Source organism: Pimephales promelas, chromosome 20, assembly GCF_988280905.1.
Source record: "Pimephales promelas chromosome 20, fPimPro1.hap1.1, whole genome shotgun sequence".
NCBI lineage: Eukaryota > Metazoa > Chordata > Actinopteri > Cypriniformes > Leuciscidae > Pimephales > Pimephales promelas.
In genome coordinates this window covers 31,010,927-31,036,550 of record NC_142788.1, presented here as the reverse complement: position 1 = coordinate 31,036,550, position 25,624 = coordinate 31,010,927, and the positions used below count along the sequence as shown (strand labels likewise).

Genomic DNA, 25,624 nt, shown 5'->3' with positions numbered 1-25,624 from the left:
TTATTTACTTACCAAAATGACTTACTTTACACCACATGCTCAATAAACACTTCAACACAGACGTATGTTCTGTCAAGGTGCTTTTAATGGTCAGCTACGCAAAAGAAACGCATCATGCAGCATCTAAAACGAACAAGTGTAAATGAACAAGTGTAATATACCCAGGTCTTATTACAGTTCACAAGCCCTTTAAACCAACCCAAGTGTGAAATATTGGAAAACGCTTCGACACGGTTGCCAGATATTTAAATCACGGGTGAAGTCTCGTTCAGTGAAGATAGAGAAATATATCTGGGCAAATAGATTAACACTAGTACAGCTTTGTTGCTTTCCAAAACACCTGCGGATTTATTTGACGAACCACAACTCAAAAAGCTCGCGAATTGCATTTTTCCTATTTTGCGCAGGTGATTAACACACATCATACTCACAGTAATGATTCTTGAGATGGAGTTACACTGCAGAAAATGCTTTTCTTAGTAGTTTTGTCTTGTTTACAGTCCAAATACGTAGAGATTCTTAAATCAAGATGCATTTACTAGATTAGTAAAATTATATATGATATTATTTCCTGTTTTCTGGGGAAATAAATAGAAATGTAATGAGTTGATGCTTAAAAACAAGCTAAATTACCTGCTAATGGGGTGAGAAAAATAATCTTAATTCAATCAGAAACATTATTTTTCTCACCCCATTTCCAGATAATTTCAAATAATTTTTTTATATTTAGATTGGAAACGAGACAGAAACACTAAGAAAAGCATGTTTGGAGTGCACACACTCGAGATGTGCCAGGGTGAAATACTCAAAACAAAAAAACAACCCACACGATGTTGAAGTAACATCTTAAAGTTTCCAATTAAAGAGCGTCTGAACAGACAATTATGAATTATATACAAATATACATCATTTAGATCCTTCACAAAACCTTTCAGGGGATTGGTTTACAAAGATGAATTTGACTTTATTTGATTTTAGTGAGACCGAACTGCGTCGAAGAGCATCTTGAAGCAATTTCCGGCTTAAAGTGCAGTGGATGATGAGGGATGAGACATAGGAGGATGAAGAGCATCACTCTCCGGATCGACAGCAAGCCCTGAAGCCGCACTGCAGGTTCTGGCATCCGCTGGCCGTGTCTGCGTGAGGACCTGCGGGACCAGAGCCACACCAGTTACACACACCGGGAGATCACATGACCAGTTTCCATGAATGAACTCAGAGATTTACTAGTAAACTGAGAAAGCACTGGGGTTTCACAATACACACACTGCAAAATATGCTTTATTACAAAAATATCTAACATTTCTTAAATCAAGATCCATTTACTAGATGAGCAAAATGACATAAGATGAAACTCGAAGAATTATTTCAGTAATTCAACTTAAAAGGTGAAACTAATATATAGACTCATTACATGCAAAGTGAGATATTTCAAGCCTTTATTTGTTATAATTGTGATGTTTATGGAATACAGATATGAAAACATTTTCATAATATTCTAATGTTGAATTTGGTGTTTTCATAATCATCAAAATTATAACAAATAAAGGCTTGAAATATCTCACTTTAATGAGTGTAACGAGTCTATTTAATATATTAGTTTCACCTTTTAAGTTGAATTACTGAAATAAATGAAGTTTTGCACCATATTCTCATTTTATTCATCTAGTAAATGGATCTTGATTTAAGAAATGTTAGATATTTGGAATATAAATTGAGTAATAAATCATGTTTTGCAGTGTGTGTGGACTGAAAGATGCTATAAGTAAACAAAATGAAGCTAGTATTTGAGCTATTTTACATTTTTACGTAAGATTAAAACAGGCTTCGTAACAAACCCACGCTTTACTTACCGAGACAACGCCAAACTTGGTTTTGGGCTTCACATGAGGAATTGTGTATCACATAACATATATCACATATCATAAAACAGATCCATATGACTCAAGGATTTACAAAGTGTTTTGTCAGCAGAACACATTTGAGCTGAAAGTCTTTCACATTCACAAAGTTCACGGTTCTCGTATTAAGAAAAAAAATCACCCAAAATAAAATAAACATTAACTGAAATACAACAAATTATATTTAAAAAAAATTAGCTAGTTGCCATGGCAACATTTTTCATTTTCTTTTAGTATATGTAATAAAACAAACAACTAGATAAAATAAAAATTAGTAACTGATACAAACGACAAAAACGACAAACTTCTAATATGAATAAAAAAAAAACCAGCACTGACGTCAGTTAATTTAAGTAATTGTTATTATTCTACAAATTAGTAATTTCGATTTAAACTTTTTATTTATTAAATTGATTTTAAATATAAAAATAAAATAAATAATCTAATAAAATAAATATTTTCACAACAATCAAAATATAGAATCATCTATTATTAATAACTTTTATAATCAATTTTATAATAAATCAACTCAGGAAACCCAGTGTGGGAAATTATGATAACAGAACACAGAGAGATTTAAAATTCAGAGATTGGACACGAGTAATTTATTAGGTTATAAGGTGACGCATTTGCTGTTAATAAGTTCATATCTATCAGATAAATCACGTATTTCTCGTTATTCTCAGCGCTGTGAGTGTGTGTGACGGTGTGTTACCGTTAATGTTGTCGCAGTAGTAGAAGTGCTGTGTGTTGAGGGCGGGGCAAGCCGACACCAGCTCATGAAGCCCCGCCCCCGTGATGAGCAGGCAGCCCGACAGATTCAGATGCTCCAGCAGAGGGAGCCCTCCACGCCGAGACAGACACCTGACACACACACACACACACACACTTTACTGAGGAATCACAGTTTGTAAAAAACAAACAATAAATTTAGACAGCTGAAATCATTAGTGGCTTTCGCACCAGAACTACACTGAAAAACTGTTAAACATGGAAAGCAAACCGTATATGAAAAGTTATTAGTGTCTAGTGTATTAGTTCTAGGATCCTCCATAATATCGTGGCGGTGTTTGGTCTGTACCTCAGGCCGAGATCCGTGATCTGATAGCATCCCGACAGGCTGAGGAACCGGAGTGTTCGAAAGGCTCCTGATTGGTCAGTCCTGTTGTGACGATTAGGGCAAGATTCGCCCTCAAACGAGCATTTAGTCCGAAAACCAACACTGCCCCCTCTGGCCTGGAGGTCACAGTGCGTTTCTCTCACAGTCCAGAGCGACACATCTGATGTGCAACAGGTGGAGTGACCACAGTGGGCGTCACCCATCGAGCCAAACTGCCAGTGGGAGGAGCTTATACCAGTCCTGAAGCTCCGCCTCCGGCTCCTCCTACAACAGCATGAGCCGACGCCTCCCTGCAACTCAAAAATGTGACCACGACCACTTTCCTGTGTAGACACGCCCCCCGGTTTGCTCCAGTCGGCGGCGTCCTCGATGTCGGCTAGTTTCGCTGGATCAAGAACCCACACGTGGGCGGGGCCACAGCCTGAGCCACGCCCACCAGGTCTCCGCTTGAATATAAGATCCTGGCAGCTGCGTCCTATTGGCTGAAGGGAGTGCTCGTCTTGTAGTTTGATGGGAGAGGGCGGGGCTTTCAGCAGTTTGGCTCTGCGATCCGGATTGGACGCCGTTAAGTCGCCCAACCCCAGTGAGAGAATCTTCAGAGTGCGGTCCGTGATTTTGTCGCAACCCGACAGATCCAGGTGTTCCAGAGTATGACACACCCCGAACTCCGCCCAGCTGGAAAAACACGTAACTATAAGTAACTATAATAATCATGAGATCCACAAAATCAAAATGCTTAGACTTTACGAGTGACTCACTGAATCATTAATTCAAGAGATTTGTTTAAAAACACTGATTCATTCATTAATGAAAGAAGTGAAGTATTTCTGAGTGAGTCATTGAATCATTCATTCAAGAGATTCGTTCAAAAACACTGATTCATTCATTAATGAAAGAAGTGAAGTATTTCTGAGTGAGTCACTGAATCATTCATTCAAGAGATTCGTTCAAAAACACTGATTCATTCATTAATGAAAGAAGTGGGTTCCACAAAATCAACATGGCATTACAGTACATCAAATACACAAACACGCCGATATGAGCAGCCAAATGTTACGAACAACTAATCGGAAGAAGTGAAGTATTTCTGAGTGACTCACTGAATCATTAATTCAAGAGATTCGTTCAAAAACACTGATTCATTCATTAATGAAAGAAGTGAAGTATTTATGAGCGAGTCATTGTATCATTCATTCAAGAGATTCGTTCAAAAACACTGATTCATTCATTAATGAAAGAAGTGAAGTATTTCTGAGTGAGTCATTGAATCATTCATTCAAGAGATTCGTTCAAAAACACTGATTCATTCATTAATGAAAGAAGTGAAGTATTTCTGAGTGAGTCATTGAATCATTCATTCAAGAGATTCATTCAAAAACACTGATTCATTCATTAATGAAAGGAGTGAAGTATTTCTGAGTGAGTCATTGAATCATTCATTCAAGAGATTCATTCAAAAACACTGATTCATTCATTAATGAAAGAAGTGAAGTATTTCTGAGCGAGTCATTGAATCATTCATTCAAGAGATTCGTTCAAAAACACTGATTCATTCATTAATGAAAGAAGTGAAGTATTTCTGAGTGAGTCATTGTATCATTCATTCAAGAGATTCGTTCAAAAACACTGATTCATTCATTAATGAAAGAAGTGAAGTATTTCTGAGTGAGTCATTGAATCATTCATTCAAGAGATTCGTTCAAAAACACTGATTCATTCATTAATGAAAGAAGTGAAGTATTTCTGAGTGAGTCATTGAATCATTCATTCAAGAGATTCGTTCAAAAACACTGATTCATTCATTAATGAAAGAAGTGAAGTATTTCTGAGTGAGTCATTGAATCATTCATTCAAGAGATTCATTCAAAAACACTGATTCATTCATTAATGAAAGGAGTGAAGTATTTCTGAGTGAGTCATTGAATCATTCATTCAAGAGATTCATTCAAAAACACTGATTCATTCATTAATGAAAGAAGTGAAGTATTTCTGAGCGAGTCATTGAATCATTCATTCAAGAGATTCGTTCAAAAACACTGATTCATTCATTAATGAAAGAAGTGAAGTATTTCTGAGTGAGTCATTGTATCATTCATTCAAGAGATTCGTTCAAAAACACTGATTCATTCATTAATGAAAGAAGTGAAGTATTTCTGAGTGAGTCATTGAATCATTCATTCAAGAGATTCGTTCAAAAACACTGATTCATTCATTAATGAAAGAAGTGAAGTATTTCTGAGTGAGTCATTGAATCATTCATTCAAGAGATTCGTTCAAAAACACTGATTCATTCATTAATGAAAGAAGTGGGTTCCACAAAATCAACATGGCATTACAGTACATCAAATACACAAACGATATGAGCAGCCAAATGTTACGAACAACTAATCGGAAGAAGAGCCAACCTGTGGAAGGCGGAGTCGGAGACGTCAGTCTGCGTGAGGTCCAGGTGCGTGAGGCCTGGGCACAAACTGAGGATCTGTCGCACCTGGAAGGAGAAAACAATATTATAATCATATTATTATATTAATTAAATGTAATAATAACAAAAATCATGAGTTTAAAAGCAGGATAGACCAGTTAAATATGGTTAATAGTCAAATAACATATATTTAACTAGATTTCGTAGACATGTTTGAGCTGCACGATTAAGATCGCAATCTTGATTCAAACACCCATGTGAAACAAGTCTTTATGAGTGAGTCACTGAATCATTCATTCAAGAGATTCGTTCAAAAACGCTGATTCATCCAGTAATGGAACAAGTGAAGTCTATATGAGTGAGTCACTGAATCACGACTCCTCTTCAGTGCTCAGTTTGGTCATGTGTGAGTGTGTGTTGATCACATGATCTGAGTAACGCACCATCTTGCTGGAGACGGTGGAGCTGTAGGCCAGGACGAGCGAGCGAACGGATGAGCCGACGACAGGCAGAAGCTTCTGGATCATCCCGTCGAGAAGAGTCTTCTCTCTCTGAACCGCATTAATGGCTGGAGAGCCCTCACACGCCTCCTCTGAACACACACATGTTTAAAAGTGTTATTTTTTTTAAACTATTAAAGCCCAGCCCTGATTAAAATGAATATTTGGGCTCAGTAAGGATGTTTATTTCACAGCTACGGCCCGCGGGATCATGGGAAATGTAGTTCTAAGTAAAGGCTCACCTGATTCGTCGACGTCTGCGTCCTCGTCCCACTCCTGATAGGCTCGTCCCTCGTCCTGGAGACTCTTCACCCAATCATCATCCGGCTCCTGGTCCAACTCGCCCGGAGGACCACAGTAATAGTCCCCTACAAACACCATCACAACCAATCGCATGAGCACACACTGATGCTGTATCCCACAATGCAACACACTCGACCCGACCTTCAATGTTCTCCATTTAGAACCGCATTAAAAATGTAAAATAACGTAAAATACATGATTGGATACCGTCCTGAATTAAACACGTGGCATTAATGCAGTTTATTCATTTACAATTTAATTAATTAATAAAAGTAATAAAACAAAAAATATAAATGCACAGTAATGCAGTTTTTTAATTACAATTCCATTAATAAATAAATAAAATAAAACCCAAAAAACATAAATGTATTAAGCATGAGGCTGTAATGGAGTTTTTTAAATACAATTTAACTAACTAATAAAAAATAATAAAACCAAAAATAGAAATGTATATATAAAATATAAAAATATCAACAATTTTAATAAAAGTTTTGTAATTCTATAAAATTATAAACAGAATAAATACAATTCACTAATTTAGTATATAACTAAAGTTTTAGAATTATAAACATATTTTAAATATAATTCACTACTGCAGTATAGTACTATTTTTAATTAAAGTTTTATAATATAAAAATTAAAATAAATTATAAAAACAATTTATTATAGTACGTATAGTATATATGTTTTTTAATTAAAGTTTTATAATTAATTAAAAACAATAATTCACCAATGCAGTGCACTACTGTTTTAAATTAATTAAAGTTAATTAAAAAAATGTAAAAAATAATTCACTAATGGTGTTTGAAATTAGTTTCATAATATATGTTTGTATGTGTATATATATATATATATATATATATATATATATATATTTATTTATATAAATAATTAGCTAATGTAGTATATTACGGATTTAAATATATATTAAAATAATTCACTAGTGCAGTATGCTACTGTTTGTAATTAAAACATTTTAATATTTTTCAGAATTAATTATAAAACTTTCAAGTAAAAGTTATGGTTAAAGTAGTATTTAAATAGTTTTATAATTATCAAAAAAAAATTTTACTAATGCAGTAACTACTGTTTGTAATAAAGGTTTTATAGTATAAAAATACTTCAAAATCATTTGAATAATGCAGTATATTATTTTAATGAAAATTATATTAATTTCATAATATAAAATTTAGAGCAAAATGTATAAAATATTTGCTATGCAGTATATAATTTAATTAAAGTTTTTTAATATAAAATAATTCGATATTATTGTTTTTTAATTAATTAAAAATTACTTAATAACAAAATAAAATAAAACTCATGCTGTAATAATATGCATTTAATATTTACATATAAATATAAATGTAATATTTAGTTAAAAGACACCATGAAATAAACATTATTTTCTGTCTTTAATGCCTCAATGTTTGGTGCACATCATACTAAAGGGAAACACATCTCTCAGCTTACAGTGATAAACATGACTGATGGACACAAGGGGGCGATAAACGCACATCAACTCAAAGCTGACACCTTTATTATTTATCAGAAATGAGTGATTTCTGAAGGATCATGTGACACCGAAGACTGGAGTAATGATGATAAATTCAGCTTTTATCACAGGAATAAATTACACTTTACTGTATATTGTCATAATATTTAACAATATTACTGTTTTTGTTGTTGTATTTTTAATCAAATAAATGCAGCCTTGGTGAGCAGAAGAGACTTGTGAGCGCTAGTGTAAACGTATTAATAGTCCGGCTATGAGAAACACACTTCTAGCCCAAGTTACATTGAATATATGATATTCCATCATATAAGCAAAATAAGCATAACTCATTCAATTTCTTCATCTAATTGATGAATTACACACACTGAAAAAACTGTTTTTCTTAGTATTTTTGTTGTTTCATTTTCAGTCTAATTATGTAAAAAATCTTAAATCAAGATGCATTTACTAGATGAGTAAAATGATATTATTTCCTGTTTTCTAGAGGAATTAATCAAAATGAAGTGAGTTGATGCTTAAAACAAGCAAAATGATCTGCCGACGGGGAGAGAAAAATAATCTTAATTCAGACAGAAACTATTTATCTAACTAATTACTATATGACTATTACTAGTCATCTAGTAAATGCATCTTGATTTAAGAAATGCTTGATATTTGGACTGGAAACAAGACAGAAACACTAAGAATAATAAAGCATAGTTTGGAGTGTTTATCTTTACATATATGTGGTAAAGAGTGTGTTGACGCACCTCTGGCCCAGCGTACGGGGTACAGGTGTCTCCACAGCGAGCCGGTCCTGGACACCTGAGCCCAGAGGTTGCACACCTGCGCACAGCGACACAGATCCAGCGGAGCCAGGAAGCGGAACACCTTGAGGAGCAGCTCCTGCGGCAGCGCCGAGATGGACCCGCGCTCGCTGCCCCGCTCTGCCGGACACAACACACACAAACACCGACACATCACAGCAGATCTCACACACACACCACGCTCGCAGGTTACATGGCTCACTCAACTCCAGGGAAACTCCAGATTTACATCAGACTTCAATACGGAAGGAGGTTGAGTAACATGGGCAATGCCTGGCCTAAGAGGTCAAAGGTCATGACGCAACCGGAAACAATAACATCATAGGCAAGTCGCTTAAAGGCAGGGTTGTAATGTCCCCAGTGTGTGTTTGAGTGTGTGTGTGTGAAGTTTCAGCTCAAAATACCCCACAGATATTTTTATATTGCATGTTAAAATTGTCCCTTTTTAGGTGTGTATACTATTACTATTGTGATATTTCAATGTAAAATAAAAATTAAGTATTTAAGAAAAATAACAATTATGATACCAAAAGAAAATATATTTTCTTTTTAGCACTTTTTTTTATGGCTGTCTTAATTTCTGCATTTATTGAAAACTTTAAATATATATATATATATATATATATATATATATATTTAGGGCTGTGCAAAAATTAATTGCGATTAATCGCATCCAAAATAAAAGTCTGTGTTTACATAATATATTTGTGTGTGCTGTATATAATTATTTTGTATATATAAATACACACACATGCATGTATATATTTAAGAAAATGTGTTATTCATATATAAAATATTTATATAATATAGATTATGTATTTATATATATATATATATATATATACAGAATTTAAGCGCAAATAATTCTTAAATATATACATGCATAGGTATTTATATATACAAAATAATTATATACAGCACACGCAAATATATTATGTAAACACAGACTTTTATTTTGTATGCGATAAATCGCAATTAATTTTTGCACAGCCCTAATATATATATATATATATATATATATATATATTAAAATAATATATAAAATAATGAATACAAATAAATTAAATTAGCTGTGCTTGTTCTGTGCAGATTGACCCAAAATGTTGTGATTATACTGTATATAAATCATCAGATTACTAGACAACCAAAAAACTATTGTTAGCTTGTTGAATTATCTGAGTACTCAATTAATCGTCAAAACAATTGTCCGATTAATTGAACACCAACAGGCTATTGTTCAATTCTTAAATTATCCGAGTACTCGATTAATCATCAAAATAATCAACTGATTACTTTAAAACCTAAATGCTATTAATCACCTGATAAATCATCCGAGTACTCGATTAATCATCAAAACAATCGCCCGATTAATTGAACACCAACAGGCTATTGTTCAGTTCTTAAATGATCCGAGTACTCGATTAATCATGAAGATAATCAACTCATTACTTGAAAACCTAAATGCTATTAATCACCTGATAAATTATCTGAGCACTCGATTAATCATCAAAACAATCGTCCGATTAATTGAACACCAACAGGCTATTGTTCAATTCTTGAAATTATCTGAGTACTCGATTAATCATCAAGGTAATCGACTGATTACTTGAAAACCTAAATGCTATTAATCACCTGATAATTATCTGAGTACTCGATTAATCATCAAAACAATCGTCCGATTAATTGAACACCAACAGGCTATTGTTCAATTCTTAAATTATCTGAGTACTCGATTAATCATCAAGATAATCAACTCATTACTTGAAAACCTAAATGCTAATAATCACCTGATAAATTATCTGAGTACTCGATTAATCATCAAAACAATCGTCCGATTAATTGAACACCAACAGGCTATTGTTCAATTCTTAAATTATCCGAGTACTCGATTAATCATCAAAATATTGATTAGTGACTCACCGTCTTCGGTCTTCTCGTGGTCGGAGTATTTGAAGGCCTTGTGCAGCTCCTCAGCTTGGCTCCAGAGGTTCAGGCCTTTCAGCACGTCGGCGGCGGCGGCGCTCCAGGACGGGTTATTGGAGTGTTGCAGCATCACCTGACGCTTGATGGCCTTCAGCTCCTCGTACGTGAAGTACTCCATCAGCATGGGCTGATACACCTGAGAACACACTCCACACATCAGACGGACACAGAGAGGAGACCACACATCTGACGGGACGAATGCAAATTTAACGTTAAAATAATGCACTTTAAATTATGCATTATGGATCTGCAGGAATGCCATTTCAAAATTTAATTTTCAAAATTCAATTCTGATTGAATTACGATTATTTTTCTCACCCCATTGGCAGATAAGTTTACGTTTTGTAAGCATTAACTCACTTCATTTTGAATCATTTCTCTAGAAAACAGGACTTTACTAAATAATTATACACATATATTATGCAAACACAAACTTTTATTTTGGATGAGATTAATCATTGCCCAGCACTAGTTAAAGATGAGTCTCACCTCCTCTTCCTCTTTCATATGAGGAAGGAAGTCCTGAGTGAACGCCTCCAGCCTCTCCTTCAGCTGCTGCGCGTAATTCAGCTGCTCGTACTCGCTCTGAAACACAACACGTTTGAGCATGACAGTTCTCCTCTATATCAGTTTCTTCCGGGAACGAACACGTCACAATACTCCTCATTATAATAATTAATGCGCGGAATAAAGGGGCGGGGCCTTGTTGAGTGAGTTAGTAGTGTGTTAAACTGGTGGTTATGGAAAAGGGCGGGACATTCCAAACCACACTCAAAGCGCTCGACCAATCATAACACACTGTTCCAGCCGACCAATCAGAGCAGAGTGTGCTTTTCAGGGGGAGAGACAGGAAGTAAACAGAGTGTTACGGACAGACTGGGAGGAGAGGAGCCGCAACAATGAGGAGAATAATCAACATTCAAGCAGGAAAACCTGTTCTAGTAGAGCCTGAACACAAGAGAGGGCGTAATAAGGCCTAATTAAAAAGCATTATTGATTTCTTAATGAGTCTGTTTGCTCAACACACTTCACACTTCACCCGACACCAGGCGTTTCCACTGCAGATCATTATGCTGTGTCACGATTACAGACTAAAAAGGCCACAACAAACAAGTCTGTGCTGCGACTGACACACTTAACCCAACTCAAATGTTCTTCTGTAACATGAAAGATGCTTAAAGACCATTTCATTGTTGCTTTACTGTTTTTCTCCATTGATTGTATGCATTTTATACTGTTTATATCAATATCTTCTCTACATGGACTTCATAAATGTATGCACACGCATATATGAATGAATACATATTACACATACATTTGCATGCTGTTTTTGATATTTGTTATGATTATACTGTTTTTAGTTATTTGTTTATTGTTTACTATAAATAAAATCATAAAAATTAAAAAATTACTTGAAATAATACGAAATAAAAAAATTAAATATACAATTTATTATTTAGAATACATTTATTTATTTAGTGTTTATATTTACTTAAGGTACTAAAATATATAATTTTTTTTTATATAAAAAACACATCAAAATAATGGCTACAATTAACTAAAATTAAAATGAAACTGGAAAAACTCAAAATATTAATAAAAATTATGATAGTATCTTAAATGATGCTAAAATAGGTTTGATGTAGTAATTTACATTTCTCATATATATTAATTGCACTGTGATATGAATTTGCATTTCCTTGCTTTTTATTGTATATATTTAATATTGTGTAAAAATAAGCTAACTCAACACGACATGCGAGGTCTGAGTACGAACTAAAACAGTTCAATAACGCTGTAAAATCACAGATGAACTGTTAAACTGAATTAATCTCATAACTGGAGTTATTATAAACTCATGATCTTCATTCTTTCCATTGTCCGCACAGGAACTCACAGCATGATTTCCCAACGCCCTGTAAATAATCAAGTGGAAAATTCCCCAATATTTGGCAAGTTTGGACTGACACGTCAGAATGGACCTTGTCTATCGTATTTTGAAGATAAAAAAACAGTTTGGATGATTAAATAGAAATGTTAAAATACGTAAACAGAGAGTCATGTGACACATTTAACTTCTCCATCCAGATCTGTGTCACGTCTCGGCTGATGGCCACGAGTGGCCATGACATCATCAGTAATTAGCAGTGTTTAGCGTCACAAGACGAGTGTGACGAGTCTTGAATCGCGTTCAGACCCTGGTGTTACGTGTGAAGCTGTAGTTCACTTAACGGCCTCTGGTGTCGCTATTACAGCTACATAAAGCCTCTGTAACCCTCTGGTGCTCTTCGGCATTTTTGAGCGAAAACTAATTTTTTACGATATCGGAATGGTTGCACTTGCTACATTATTTCATTTAATAATTTTATTTTTGCACATTTTTCATGATTATTAACATAAAATTCTGTTTGTTTTTTCAAATTCACTTTTTAAAACTTTTTTCACTTCAGCAATAATCCGTTAAGTGTCGTCTTTGAGAAGAGGTCAAACTTCAGTCTGTCGCTCTAAAGCATTCAAGATTTACCAAAATTTAATTTTCAGATCTATGCTCAAAAAGTAAATAAATGGATAATAAATACAGCGGTAATATAATTTAGTACCATAAATCCCCTAAAAATGCAAAAAATTAAATAAAAAAATATTATCAAACTAAAATATAGTACATTAATCTGATTGAAAAAATAATAAAATAAAAATTCGGTCATTTTTGACCGACACGTGAAAAGTGTGTAATTTCTGCTGCAGCAATCAAACCTATGACATACGTGTACACACACACACACACCTTGACGCTGCACAGCCCCTTCTCAAACAGCGACAGCATCTCGGACAGCTTGTTGTCGGCGTGGACATGATAGACCATCTGACTGCGTTCCTGCAGGAGCTCGATGATGCACTTGTTCTCGATCTGCTCGTGCATCTTGAACTCCTTAAAGGTGGCGAGCAGCGACTGCAGGAACGAGCGGAAATCCCTGTTGTTGGAGAAGTTCGTCTTGGAAAGCTGTGGGTGGAAAACACACAAAACACGCGATGAAACATCAGGGACTCAAGAGTTACTGACACACTAATGTAAACGAGATCTGCCCAGGAAAACTAAATCAGTTACATATAAAAGAGGCGGGTTTATACGGACTGATATATCGTTAACTAAAAAAAAAAAAAAAAGTAAAACCAAGTTGTCCCAAAAGTTCTGTGTTCGTTCCCGAAAGTTTTGAATTCTCTCCTGAAAGTTGTGCGTTATCTCATAAAAGTTTTGCTTTCGTACCCGAAATTTTTATCTCGTGGAAGTTTTGTGTTATATTGCAAAAGTTTTGCATTCTCTCCCAAAAAATGTCTGTGTTCGATCACGAAAGTTTTGCATTTTCGCCCCAAAAATTTTGCACTCTCTTCCGAAAGCTCCTGAAAGTTTTGCGTTCTCTCGCGAAAGTTTTGCGTTCCCTCGCAAATCTTTTGGGAGAGACCGCAAAACTTTCGCGAGAGAGTGGTCTCTCCCGTTTTGTGGTCTCTCCCGAAAGTTTTGCGGTCTCTCCCAAAAGATTTGCGGTTTCTCACGAAAAGTTTTGCGGTCTCTCGCGAAAGTTTTAGAGTTCTCTCACGAAAGTTTGAGTTCTCTCACGAAAAGTTTTGCGTTCTCTCGCGAACGTTTTTTTGTTCTCTCGCGAAAGTTTTGCGTTCTCTCGCGAAAGTTATGCGGTCTCTCGCGAAAGTTTGAGTTCTCTCACGAAAAGTTTTGCGTTCTCAGTGATACAGAGATTTCATGTAAGAGTCAAATGGCATCAATAAATTAAACGGTTAATAAAATATTGGTCATAATCCTTTCTAGATCAGAGGTTTTCAAACTGAGATCCATAGATAAATAGAAATAATTAAAATAAATTAGATCTAATTAACTAATTAAATTAATTGATTAAAATAAACAATAAAAACGATTTAAATAAATAATATAGCAATACAGTACTATAGTGAATTAGAAAAAAGAATAATGTACCATTTGAAACTAAATATTAATTTACAACATGATTTTTTCCCAGTATAAATTACATCTTAATACATATAAATATATAGCTGGCTTTTCAATTTTAGGATGGCGGTCCTTGGCACAAAGATGATCATATCCGAAAGAATGAAAAGATGATCATATCCAAAAGAATGTCGCTCTAGTCTAGACAACGGCATCAGCGTCGGCCATTATAAACTCAGAGCATTACCGTTATATAACCCTGGATGTGTGTCAACTGTTAAACGAGTTCAGATGAGTGTGTAGATGCACGACATTTTCTACTGACACAGCAAACACACACACATTTGTGTCTTACATAAGCAGTGTGTGTGACTTACAAACCCTAACATAGGCTGAACTGAAGCTACACACCCACTGAAACCATTAAAATCATCATAATCTCCATGCAAACCTGTTCAGATTAAATGAGTGTAATCAGACTGACTCAGACTAATAAACCATCTCACTGCACAGCACTTTCACCCCTTCAAATCTCAATTTCAGATGTTTATAAACGAATTTTAAGTCAAATACATTAATCGGCGAAGCATATTAGTGCATTTAAAGTGTGTTTTCAATCTAGAAATAATCTGATTATAGATCAGACACACTGAATGTAGTGAAATTCACGTCTGTGTGGATGTTTAACAAAATACATGGGTTTGGATGCGTTTAGAAGTTAATGTTGTGTTAGAAAAATCAATATAAAACAAAGATAAAAAAATTGTTTTTAATAGACGTCACAACATTATCAGACGCAGCTATTTCCACATCTCACGTGGCGTCTGAGTGTTTATATTATTATTAGTAGTAGTAGTATTCAATACAAAATAAGAGTATGTTTACATATCTGAGATCAGATTGTGGATCAGAGATTCACAATAAATGCGACATCGCCTTATTATTGTGTTTTACATTTAATAAAGTCTGTTTACGTACAGATCTGAGATCAGACATTCTCATACTCCGGCTATAAGCTCACATATGGTCAGAGTGGGTTAAAATCTTAACAACACAGATAAAGATAGCGTCTCTGTGCTGATCTGCGATCAGATCGTTATCAAGCGTTCATTATAAACTCTGTTCTCTGTCTATTAGCCGTTTGGCTAACACTGACGTTAGCTCTCCTCAAACAAACACATCCTCGACCGCTTTAAACCACTTTAACTGGTGAAATGGCGGATAAAACAGGTCAGACACGAACCTTCTCGCTGTAGAGCTCCACCAGCTGCTTCATGCGCCAGTGTGGCCCGGTAAAAACATCCACCTCGTCGGGGAAAGGAGCCATCGCGACTCCATCCGCGGATCTGGGACTGAACACTGCGGGGGAGGCCAGATCCTCGCCGGGGAAACACTCCTCACGGGCCACGCCAGTCATTTCAGTGTGTAAATAAGGCACAGCTTTCCAAGAGAGCCTTATTTTACTAACAAAATACGTGACATTTTACAATGTTTTCCACATTATCTCCAGATTGGTTTTTGTTTAAAAGTCTTTGTTTTTAAACTCTGAATACAACCCTCATCACAGTCACAAGTCACACCAAAGGCAGATTTTAATAATTTGCTTCAATAAATTGAGGAAGGATCAACCAAGGAAAACTGATAATCTACTGAGGAGTAAGAATAGATAGCTTTTCTTTTGGTAGTCCACAAGGCATCTGTAGCCTACTTTGAAGTCTACCTATTTCGACATGTGTTGTACTTTTAATATTTATACTTGATGATACTGATACTATTCTGAGTGTAAAATAAAGGCTGGATGATCAATAGAAAAAGAGAGAAAGAAAAAAAGCTCAGAAAAAAATAACCAAATTAATAAAATAAAATAGGCATCGTGACCTGCAAACAACTGCACAATGAAAAACAAAATCTACATTACTAAAATAAAATAAATGGAAATAAAACAATAAAACATTTTTTTAAGTATAGGGAAAAAAACGATCACAGTGATAAACAGTGGGAGAAAGTCCGATTTCATAACTCGCAATTGCGCTTTTATATCACGATTCTGAGGAAATGAAATCAGAATTGCTTGATAAAACTGACAATTACCTTTTTTATTTATGTTTTATTCTGTGGCGGAAGCAAGCTTCCATTAAAAAAACCTAATAAAAAGGTTTCAGAAAATAGAAGAGTCATAGGCCTATGTTACACCACGAGTAGTAGTCGTTGTAGTATTCAAACAGTGCCGTGTTAACAACTTTAAACTGTATAATCAAAAAAAAAAAAAAAAACTACGAACACAATAAGACAAATTTCAGCGACTTTCCACGGAAGTCATATACAGATGAGATGGGGTTTAATCTATGGGTTTAATAAATGTGCCATTTCGAGATTTCAGAGGATCTTTAAACCAACCAACATGGCAACCCGGATGACGTCATTACGTATACGTGCACTGTGACACGTTCAAGACAGACGTGTAAACACAAGCACTATTAAAAAACGTATTAAAAACCGCATCAAATGTAATTTAATAACGTATATGTGTGTATCGAATATGAACAAAATAACATGACATAAAAGCTAACACTATTTACGATGCTAAAAAACTGTTGTTGTTGTTTTTACAGTTTATTGAACGAATGCGGTGCATTGATTACACAACAACAAACCAGAGCTTTTTAGAGACAAAGATTTTATTGACGGCAACAAAATCATGATTATTCATCTGTTAAGTAATAAGACAAGGTGCAAGTTGAAAATACAAACAAACAAACACAAAGTTATACTAAAGCTCTCACCTTACAAACATATTGTAAATATTGTTTGATTAAACATGTATTTTATCTCAAGAGAGAAACCAAACATTTTTTTTAACTTTACCAAATCCTGCCACATGATGACCAGAGTACAAATATCGAATAATCGACATTAAAAAACAAATAAGGAATGAGAAGCAGTCAAAAACCAGTCAGAAAACCCCGATATGTGCACTTATAGTGTTTGAGCATTGCAAAAATGTATTATTTATAGTATTTTTGACTAGTTTTCCAGTACAAACATCGAAACATTTTTAAATCAATATACATTCACTGGAAAAGCAAAATGACTTAAGATCTTAACTCTAGCTGTCTGCAAAATTAAGTGAGTTTATAATTAAAACAGGAACAAAGTCACCCCACAGACAGACTTTTGTTCACGTTTTAATCATAAATAAAAATCATAATTTTGCTTCTCCAGTAAATGTGTCGGGATGATATTTGTACACGATTTAAAATATAATAAATCTCCAGCTTTTTGAGTTTTGGTTTGTATTTACACCTCTGAAAGAAGGCCATTCATGGCAGAAATTAGTCAGAAAGAAAAGATAAATCAGCAAAATTACGTCTGATTTACATGTTCTCGCTAACTATGATCAGAGAGAGGGACCGTTTCTTAGTTACTGTGCATGTCAGCACCTCACCGAATGAACCCTTCGACTGCTAAACATCACATTTCATTCATGTTTATGATAAACATTCTCATAGAACAACGAAACGGATTTCATTTGCAGTGTCCTCCACACCAGAGGGGGCGCTGTTGCGATTTAGCTGTCGCCCTGCAGCATCTCCTCGATCTCACGGTCCCAGTTATCGTCTCGATTATCCGGGTCGACGACCACCTCGTATTCCTGAAGCTCCTGCTGCAGTTCCTTCTCCCAGTCGGCAGTCTCTTCTATCGGAGAAACAACAGGAGTCTTCGGTCAAAAACGGACGAAAAATTTTTACGTCTTTAAATTAAATTTTTTTTTTTACTTCATCGGAATGGGATGAAACTATAAACATTAGCTATGTGAACAAAAAAAAAATTCACAAACATGATTCGGATTTGTTAAAAGGTTGGAAAATAATAAAAATGGCCGACATATGAAATTATTGGAAAATACGAAAAAATACGAAAACTTAGAGAATCATTTGGTGGTAAATCAGTGCACAGCAATGAAGGAGTGACGCTCTAAAATATCAAGAGTGAACTAGCGCAACTATAACACAGAGCAACTTGTGTGAAATAAAATCAATAATTCAGCCACAATGCAGCAAAAAATAAACGGCAAGGAAGAGGTTAAACAAGAGACACGCCCACTCAAACACACACACACACACACACAAATAAACTGGTGTGGCTGTAACAATACGGTCAAATTGAGCCAAAAGACTCAAATAAGAGGTTGAAATAAGATCAAACCCCAGATTGATAGAGTCATGATGAAGCATACCTGTTCATTGTTCTTACATTTTTATTGTATTTTGATGTTTTGTATGACAAAATGTCTTTCTGTGTTCAGGTTTGACTGTAGTAAATCAACATTTCGAACAAAACTAAATCTAAACCTAGACAAAAAGTAGTGTGAGAATAATCCAGATAAAAACTTAATAAAAGTAATTAATTATGTCTATAAACCACTAGAGAATGTAGAAACCTCTTTATATAGAGCTACACCACGTTTATTTAATTTTATTTCCTATTCCTACACCCACTAATCTATCTTCAGCAAATTGGATTTTAAATGCCTCGTCTCGATTTTAACATGGGATACTGCTTTAATTGGAAAATATTAGGGCTGTGCAAAAATTAATTGCGATTAATCGCATCCAAAATAAAAGTCTGTGTTTACAAAATATATTTGTGTGTGCTGTATATAATTATTTTGTATATATAAATACCTATGCATGCATGTATATATTTAAGAATTATTTGCGCTTAAATTCTGTCTATATAAATAAATACATAATCTATATTATATAAATATAAATATTTTATTTATGAATAACACATTTTCTTAAATATATACATGCATGTGTGTGTATTTATATATACAAAATTATTATATACAGCACACACAAATATATTATGTAAACACAGACTTTTATTTTGGATGCGATTAATCGCAATTAATTTTTGCACAGCCCTAGAAAATATATTTTTAAAAAAATGTTGTTTAAACAAAACAATTTCTAATTTTATTTTATTTCCCCAGAAACAGGACATAATATCTTACTAATCTAGTAAATGCATCTTGATTTAAGAAATGTTTGATATTTGGACTGAAAACAAGACAGAAATACTAAGAAAAGCATTTTTTTTGCAGTGAATGGTGGAAAATAACTCATAAAATTGTATAAATATTGCATACTATCATAAAATCCCCCCAAAATTCTAAATAATAATTAAACAAAAATTGAAAAAAAAAAAAAAATTTTAAGGAAAAACCAAAGTATCATTTGAAGGCTTGGGCCAGTGTGGACTCTCACACACACACACACACACAGACACACAGTGCTGCTTTAGCTCTCACCGTCCTTCTTGTCCAGCACCAGCTGCTCCATTTCCTTCCTCAGGTCCTCCTGGTTGATGTCACAGGCGTCAAACGCGTCGCTCACGAACTCGGACACGCCGGGGCTGGTGGAGATATCCTCCTCCTCCTGGAAGCAGAGACAGACACAAAGACAGACTTCCACTACGGCTTAGACACAGCACTATCTTAAGGAGGACTACACTGAAATGCATTCTGGGTAAAATAAGACAGTACCTCGGCGGGCTTGGGTTTGGTGCTGATGGCGACAGGAGGAGTTTTCGGTCTGATGGACTCTGTGAAGCAGGAAAACAAACGTTTCACTCCTCAATGAATGTGCGTTTAACCATGTTCAAAAGACACACACTGCACAACGGGCTTTATTACTCCATGTTTCTGTCCAAATATCCAACATTTCTTAAATCAAGATGCATTTACTAGATGAGTAAAGATATAAAGTCTTGTTTTTTGGAGAATTAATCAAAATGAAGTGAGTTGATGCTTCAAAAAAGCTAAATTATCTGCCGATTTGGTGAAAAAAATAATCTTAATTCGAACAGAAACATTATTTTTCTCTCCATTGGCAGATCATTTTGCTTTTTTTCGTAATATCTTATATCATTTTACTCATCTAGTAAATGCATCTTGATTTAAGAATTTTTAGATATTTGGACTGGAAACAGGACAGAAACACTGTGTGTGTGTGTGTGTGTGTGTTGCTTTAATGACCCGAGAGAGTTTGGTCGAGGGGAGCGCTTGAGTTCTTCTCCTCCGCCTGTTGCTGAGCCGCGAGAGCCGTGAGCTGAGCCGACTGCTTTATCAGAGACACCCGGTAGAAGTAATTCCTCCAGAACACGTCCTCCTTCACCCTGAAACACACACACACACACACACACACACTTAGAAACCAGCTCACAGGGACAGAAAACAAGAAGTTAATCCTCCTAATGCATGCGGAAATGTGCAAGATTTGAGGTGATATGTTCATTTTTTCATAAAAGTTTTTCATGAAACTGAAAATTTTCAGAAATGGAGCCATCGCAAAAATGCCTCATGGTGACCATTTTACTTTCCACCATAACCAAATTATGCATTTTGCTTCAAATCTCCTGAATGAAACATGCTAACACAGAAACGATGATGTCGACCCCTATGTTTAGATGGTCAAGGATTACATTTCAGACGTTTATGGGCCAAATAGTCTAAATATGTAAAAGGAGAGAGGGTTTGAAAAGGAAAAGCTGCAGATTCAGGCTGTTTATCATCTGAAAGTTAACGCTTATGCAAGGAAAATTAATATATTTTGTTTAAAGACAGTAATTTAATACTGATGTATAATTTTAAAATTTGTAAAATTTCAATGATATATTCAAATAGTATTTCTCATAAACATTGATGTTTTTCTTTTCCTCCCTAGATTTTGATCTTGTAACATTTAAAATTTCAAAGTATTTCTCAATTTTTTTTTTTATTAATAAAAAGGTGGTAAATGAATTAATAGCACAATAGAAACATGCTAACATTTGTGTTTAGATCAGATACAAAATGGTTTTAGTTGAATAAAAATATTAAGTTATGACTATATTATATTATGTTATTATACTGTATAAGTTATGGTATATTTGTATTATATGAAAATAAAAAAAAATAAATGTATTAATCAGTATTTCAGATATTATTAATAATTTATATTTCTGAAGATCTTATTAATAATTAATTAAAGTTCAATTATTTTAATAATATTGCGAGTGTATATAAAAATAAAAACTGTAAGTATATTTAAAAAAAAAAAAAAAAGTTATGTCTTTTTATTTGGTATTTTTAGCAGAATATCGTTTGTAACTATGCTTCTTTTTAAATGCAAACAAATAAAACACATCCTAACAGATCTGCATGATTACACAGTTATTAATGCATCACGAGGGGTTCATATTTGTACGTTTAATGTTCATATTGTGGTTAAAGGACAGGATTTGAGTCGTAAGTCTTGCTTGTACACAGGTTTGTTTGACTGCACCGCTTTAGAGGAGACGGATCTCACTGTTTGGGGACGAGGTCGAAGCGCATCCGGTTGAGCAGCTCGTCCTCCTGCAGCATCACGAGGGCGACCGGGAACATCTGATCGAAGTCGAAGTGAAACTGCACTCCAGCCGGAGGATCACGCAAGAAGTTCCTCTTGTCCTGAAGCAAGATTTAAAAAAACATACAAATCAAGAAAATCCTGGGTTATGACACACACTCACCTGAAGGATTATTAGGAACACACACTAATACTGTGTTTGACCCCCTTTCGCCTTAAAGGAGTAGTTCACTTAAAACAAAAAAACTTATGCTGATAATTTACTCACCCCCATGTCATCAGATGTCCACGTCTTTCTTTCTTCAGTCGAAAACAAATTAAGGTTTTTGATGAAAACATTCCAGGATTTTCTCCATATAATAAACGGTTCAAGGTCCAAAAGACAGTTTCAATACAAACTGCAAACTGTTCAAAGGGCTTTAAACGACCCCAGACGATGAATAAGGGTCTTATCAAGCGAAACGAGTGGTCATTTAAAAAATAAATAACAAAGTTTAAGTTTTATAAGCTCAAATGCTCGCCTTGCTCTGTTCTGTGATGCGCGTTTGTGACTCTCCTGTTCGAACTCAAAATCAAAATGAACAAATCTTTTGCCGAGTCAATTCGTTCGTTTCGTTCGTTGAATGAACCAAATGACTTGGAAAAAGATTTGTTCATTTTGATGAACGAGTTCGAACACAAACGTGCGTCACAGAACAGAGCAAGGCGACCATTTGAGCTTATTAAACTTAAACGTTGTTATCTATTTATTAAATGAGCGATCGTTTCGCTTGATAAGACCCTTATTCATCATCTGGAATCGTATAAACCCCTTTGAACAGTTTGCAGTTTGTACTGAAAGTGTCTTTTGGACCTTGAACCGTTTGGTTCCCATTGAAGTCCATTATATGGAGAAAATCCTGGAATGTTTTCATCAAAAACCTTCATTTCTTTTCGACTGAAGAAAGAAAGACATGGACATCTTGGATGACATGGGGGCGAGTAAATTATCAGCAAAAGTTTTTTTTAAAGTGAACTACTCCTTTAATTCTACGTGGCATTGATTCAACACGGTGCTGAAAGCATTCTTTAGAAATGTTGGCCCATATTGATCAGATAGCATCTTGCAGTTGATGGAGATTTGTGGGATGAAGCTCCCGTTCCACCACATCCCAAAGATGCTCTATTGGGTTGAGATCTGGTGACTGTGGCGGCCATTTTACTACAGTCAACTCATTGACATGTTCAAGAAACCAGTTTGAAATGATTCCAGCTTTGTGACATGGTGCATTATCCTGCTGGAAGTAGCCATCAGAGGATGGGGACATGGTGGCCATAAAGGGATGGACATGGTCAGAAACAATGCTCAGGTAGGCCGTGGCATTTAAACGATGCCCGATTGGCACTAAGGGGCCTAAAGTGTGCCAAGAAAACATCCCCACACCATTACACCACCACCACCAGCCATCTGAATGTGTCATCCGACTCTACCATCTGAATGTCTCTACCAAGCCGATGAGACAGCCCTCAGATTTAACCACAAATACCTTAATTTGTGTTGACATGTTTGGGTGAACTTTCCCTTTAAGTGTGTATGCGGGTCTGAAACTCACGGCGGATAACGCCAGGATCTGCTGCTGGATGGTCTCCTCCTCGGTGTATCCGACCCAGGGCGGCATCGCTGCGTCTGCACACACACACACACACATGATGAAATATAGAAGTGCACACACACATATTTCAGAAACACTTTACAATAGGGTAGTTAGCATGAACTAATAATGATAAACTAATGACGTATCTTCGAGCACACCTGTGTAACGTCATACCTGTTTTCTTTGCATTTTTCTCTTGCACAAATTTCTCCTGTTCCTTCTGGAAATCTCCCAGGATGGTCTGAAAGAGAATCACTGCACTGGATGAAGGTCATCAACACACTCCTGATCATATTATACAAATCCCTTTAAATTAACATACGATTAAAAAACATCCAAAACCTTTTCCGGCATAAATGAGTCCTTAAGTGAAATAACTTCATAAAGAGAATTCTGCTCGTATTAAACCCGGGACAGTGACAGCATATGAATTGAAATATGTGTGAATCTGTGTTTATGAATAGATTATTAAGAGTGAATTATGAGTCTTACCTTGTCGATGATGCCGTCGATGTTGCTCTCCTCCACCGTCTTCTTGATGTTCTGCGCCGTCTCGGCCACAGACTCCGAGATCTTCTTAGTCGCGTTACTCGCAAAGTTCAGAATTAAGTCTGACAGAGGAGAATACACACACACATTAAACACCTCACACACATCATACTAAGATGTTCTGCAGCACTGTTGAGTCGTGTGCTTACATTAACCACTGATATTTACTATAGTAGAGGACCAGTAGATGAATATGTTTACATACAACTCCCATGACTTTATACTGTTCTTCATCTTGTAAGATATGACACCCTGACAAAGGCTACTTGTGCCGAAACGGTGGTAATAAACGCGCTTATGTGTGTGCAGTTATTTTTTCTTTGCAACTAGCTAATAATTACACACACATTTATATATATACACACACATATACAGTATATACATACATACACAAACACACACATATATAAACACACATATAAACATATATTTACACAAAAATAGAAAAAAACATGCTTTTGTAAATCACCAACTTATTTTTTTGTCATAATTTTGACTTTATCTCATTATTATTTTTATAATTATGATGACATAAAAAGCCAAAATATGACTTAGTACGCAAAAAAAAAAAAAATTCTGTTTCAATTTCCACTTTTTATTTAATGTCTTCACGTATTATCGACTTAATTGAGACTTTTTTCCCAATAATTATGACTTTTGATATGATAACTTGGACATTTCAGTGCCTTAATTAACATTGACCAAAGCATGATTTGTTCTCCTGGTATCTTTAAGCTTTCACAGATGATATATATACATATATGTATTTTTTTTATGCAGATGAATGTCTCACCGCCGAGTCCTTTGGCCTGTGACTCCACAGTGTTTATGTTTTTCTCCTCTGCTGTTTCCGGTTTCTCGGTCTTCTCCTCATTCTCCAGTTCTCCGGAAAGCCACGAGCTCCAGCCCTTGAACATGCTGCTGTCTTTCAGTCTCTCTGCGGTGAAATAAACGATCTCTGCTCGTTTTAATCAAGATAATTAATATTTTTACTCCATGTCTCACACATCCGCACTGGGCCACATCAACACCAGCCTCTGAGCGCTTCCTCGGTCCTCGTACAGAAGCGGTTTCGGCGGCTCCACAGCGACATCTGCCGCCAGGAGGAACGACTGAGCACGACTGAGCGCCACTGGCGGCCACCATAAAATCTGTTTTGAAATAGTTGAAAGTCGAAGTAATCACGCTGGTCTCGGGATAAAAAGAGAAACTGATATTAGCGTAAACGCCATCCTTCTTATCATGTACCAAGTACATCAGGATTTACGGGACGTGTTCCCGGTTCCGGATGATCTAAACTATGCAGCATAATTTTGAATTTAGGAAGTCTAGTGTGTTCTGTGTATGCTAGCTAGGCCAAAGAAATGTGTTTTTAGTCTAGATTAGAACTGACAGATTGTGTCTGCTTCCATGACAATGTTAGGAAGATTGTTCCTAATTAAACTAGATTAAAAAAGTGTCAATTACCTTTATATTTTTATTCCGTGGTGAAACAACACTTTCTATGTTTACAGATGAAATGCAGATGTGGAGCAAGA

The 25,624-nt window shown here is 35.3% G+C and overlaps 2 protein-coding genes across 2 annotated transcripts; both read right to left on the bottom strand.

Moving 5' to 3' along the window:
* Nucleotides 1-67: 67 nt before the first annotated feature.
* Nucleotides 68-16,016, bottom strand: fbxl5 (F-box and leucine rich repeat protein 5). The gene is made up of 11 exons (XM_039693760.2): nucleotides 15,753-16,016; nucleotides 13,334-13,549; nucleotides 11,038-11,133; nucleotides 10,486-10,684; nucleotides 8,509-8,685; nucleotides 6,186-6,311; nucleotides 5,887-6,035; nucleotides 5,427-5,509; nucleotides 2,983-3,696; nucleotides 2,617-2,765; nucleotides 68-1,148 (listed from the first exon to the last, which is right to left on the bottom strand). The coding sequence occupies exons 1-11, from the start codon at nucleotides 15,924-15,926 to the stop codon at nucleotides 1,072-1,074; spliced, it is 2,160 nt and encodes a 719-aa protein (XP_039549694.2). The 5' UTR covers nucleotides 15,927-16,016; the 3' UTR covers nucleotides 68-1,071.
* A 1,576-nt stretch (nucleotides 16,017-17,592) lies between these two features.
* Nucleotides 17,593-25,196, bottom strand: syap1 (synapse associated protein 1). Its single transcript, XM_089124353.1, has 9 exons — nucleotides 24,880-25,196; nucleotides 24,030-24,148; nucleotides 23,712-23,778; nucleotides 23,496-23,569; nucleotides 21,865-22,004; nucleotides 20,553-20,692; nucleotides 20,061-20,119; nucleotides 19,827-19,953; nucleotides 17,593-18,205 (listed from the first exon to the last, which is right to left on the bottom strand). Exons 1-9 carry the CDS (start codon nucleotides 25,001-25,003, stop codon nucleotides 18,078-18,080), a joined length of 978 nt encoding a protein of 325 aa, XP_088980479.1. The 5' UTR covers nucleotides 25,004-25,196; the 3' UTR covers nucleotides 17,593-18,077.
* Between the last annotated feature and the right edge of the window lie 428 nt (nucleotides 25,197-25,624).

Bases quoted from the DNA above. Each gene is read 5' to 3' on its own strand.
- fbxl5 (XM_039693760.2), bottom strand. From the start codon at position 15,926: ATGACTGGCGTGGCCCGTGAGGAGTGTTTCCCCGGCGAGGATCTGGCC. The intron at 8,686-10,485 runs GTGAGTCACTAA...TGTGTCCGGCAG, and splicing joins CCACGAGAAGACCGAAGACG to AGCGGGGCAGCGAGCGCGGG. The intron at 6,312-8,508 runs GTGCGTCAACAC...TGGTGTTTGTAG, and splicing joins CCCCGTACGCTGGGCCAGAG to GGGACTATTACTGTGGTCCT.
- syap1 (XM_089124353.1), bottom strand. From the start codon at position 25,003: ATGTTCAAGGGCTGGAGCTCGTGGCTTTCCGGAGAACTGGAGAATGAG. The intron at 24,149-24,879 runs GTGAGACATTCA...CTCCTCTGTCAG, and splicing joins ACAGGCCAAAGGACTCGGCG to ACTTAATTCTGAACTTTGCG. The intron at 22,005-23,495 runs GTGAGTTTCAGA...ATCTTGCTTCAG, and splicing joins AGATCCTGGCGTTATCCGCC to GACAAGAGGAACTTCTTGCG.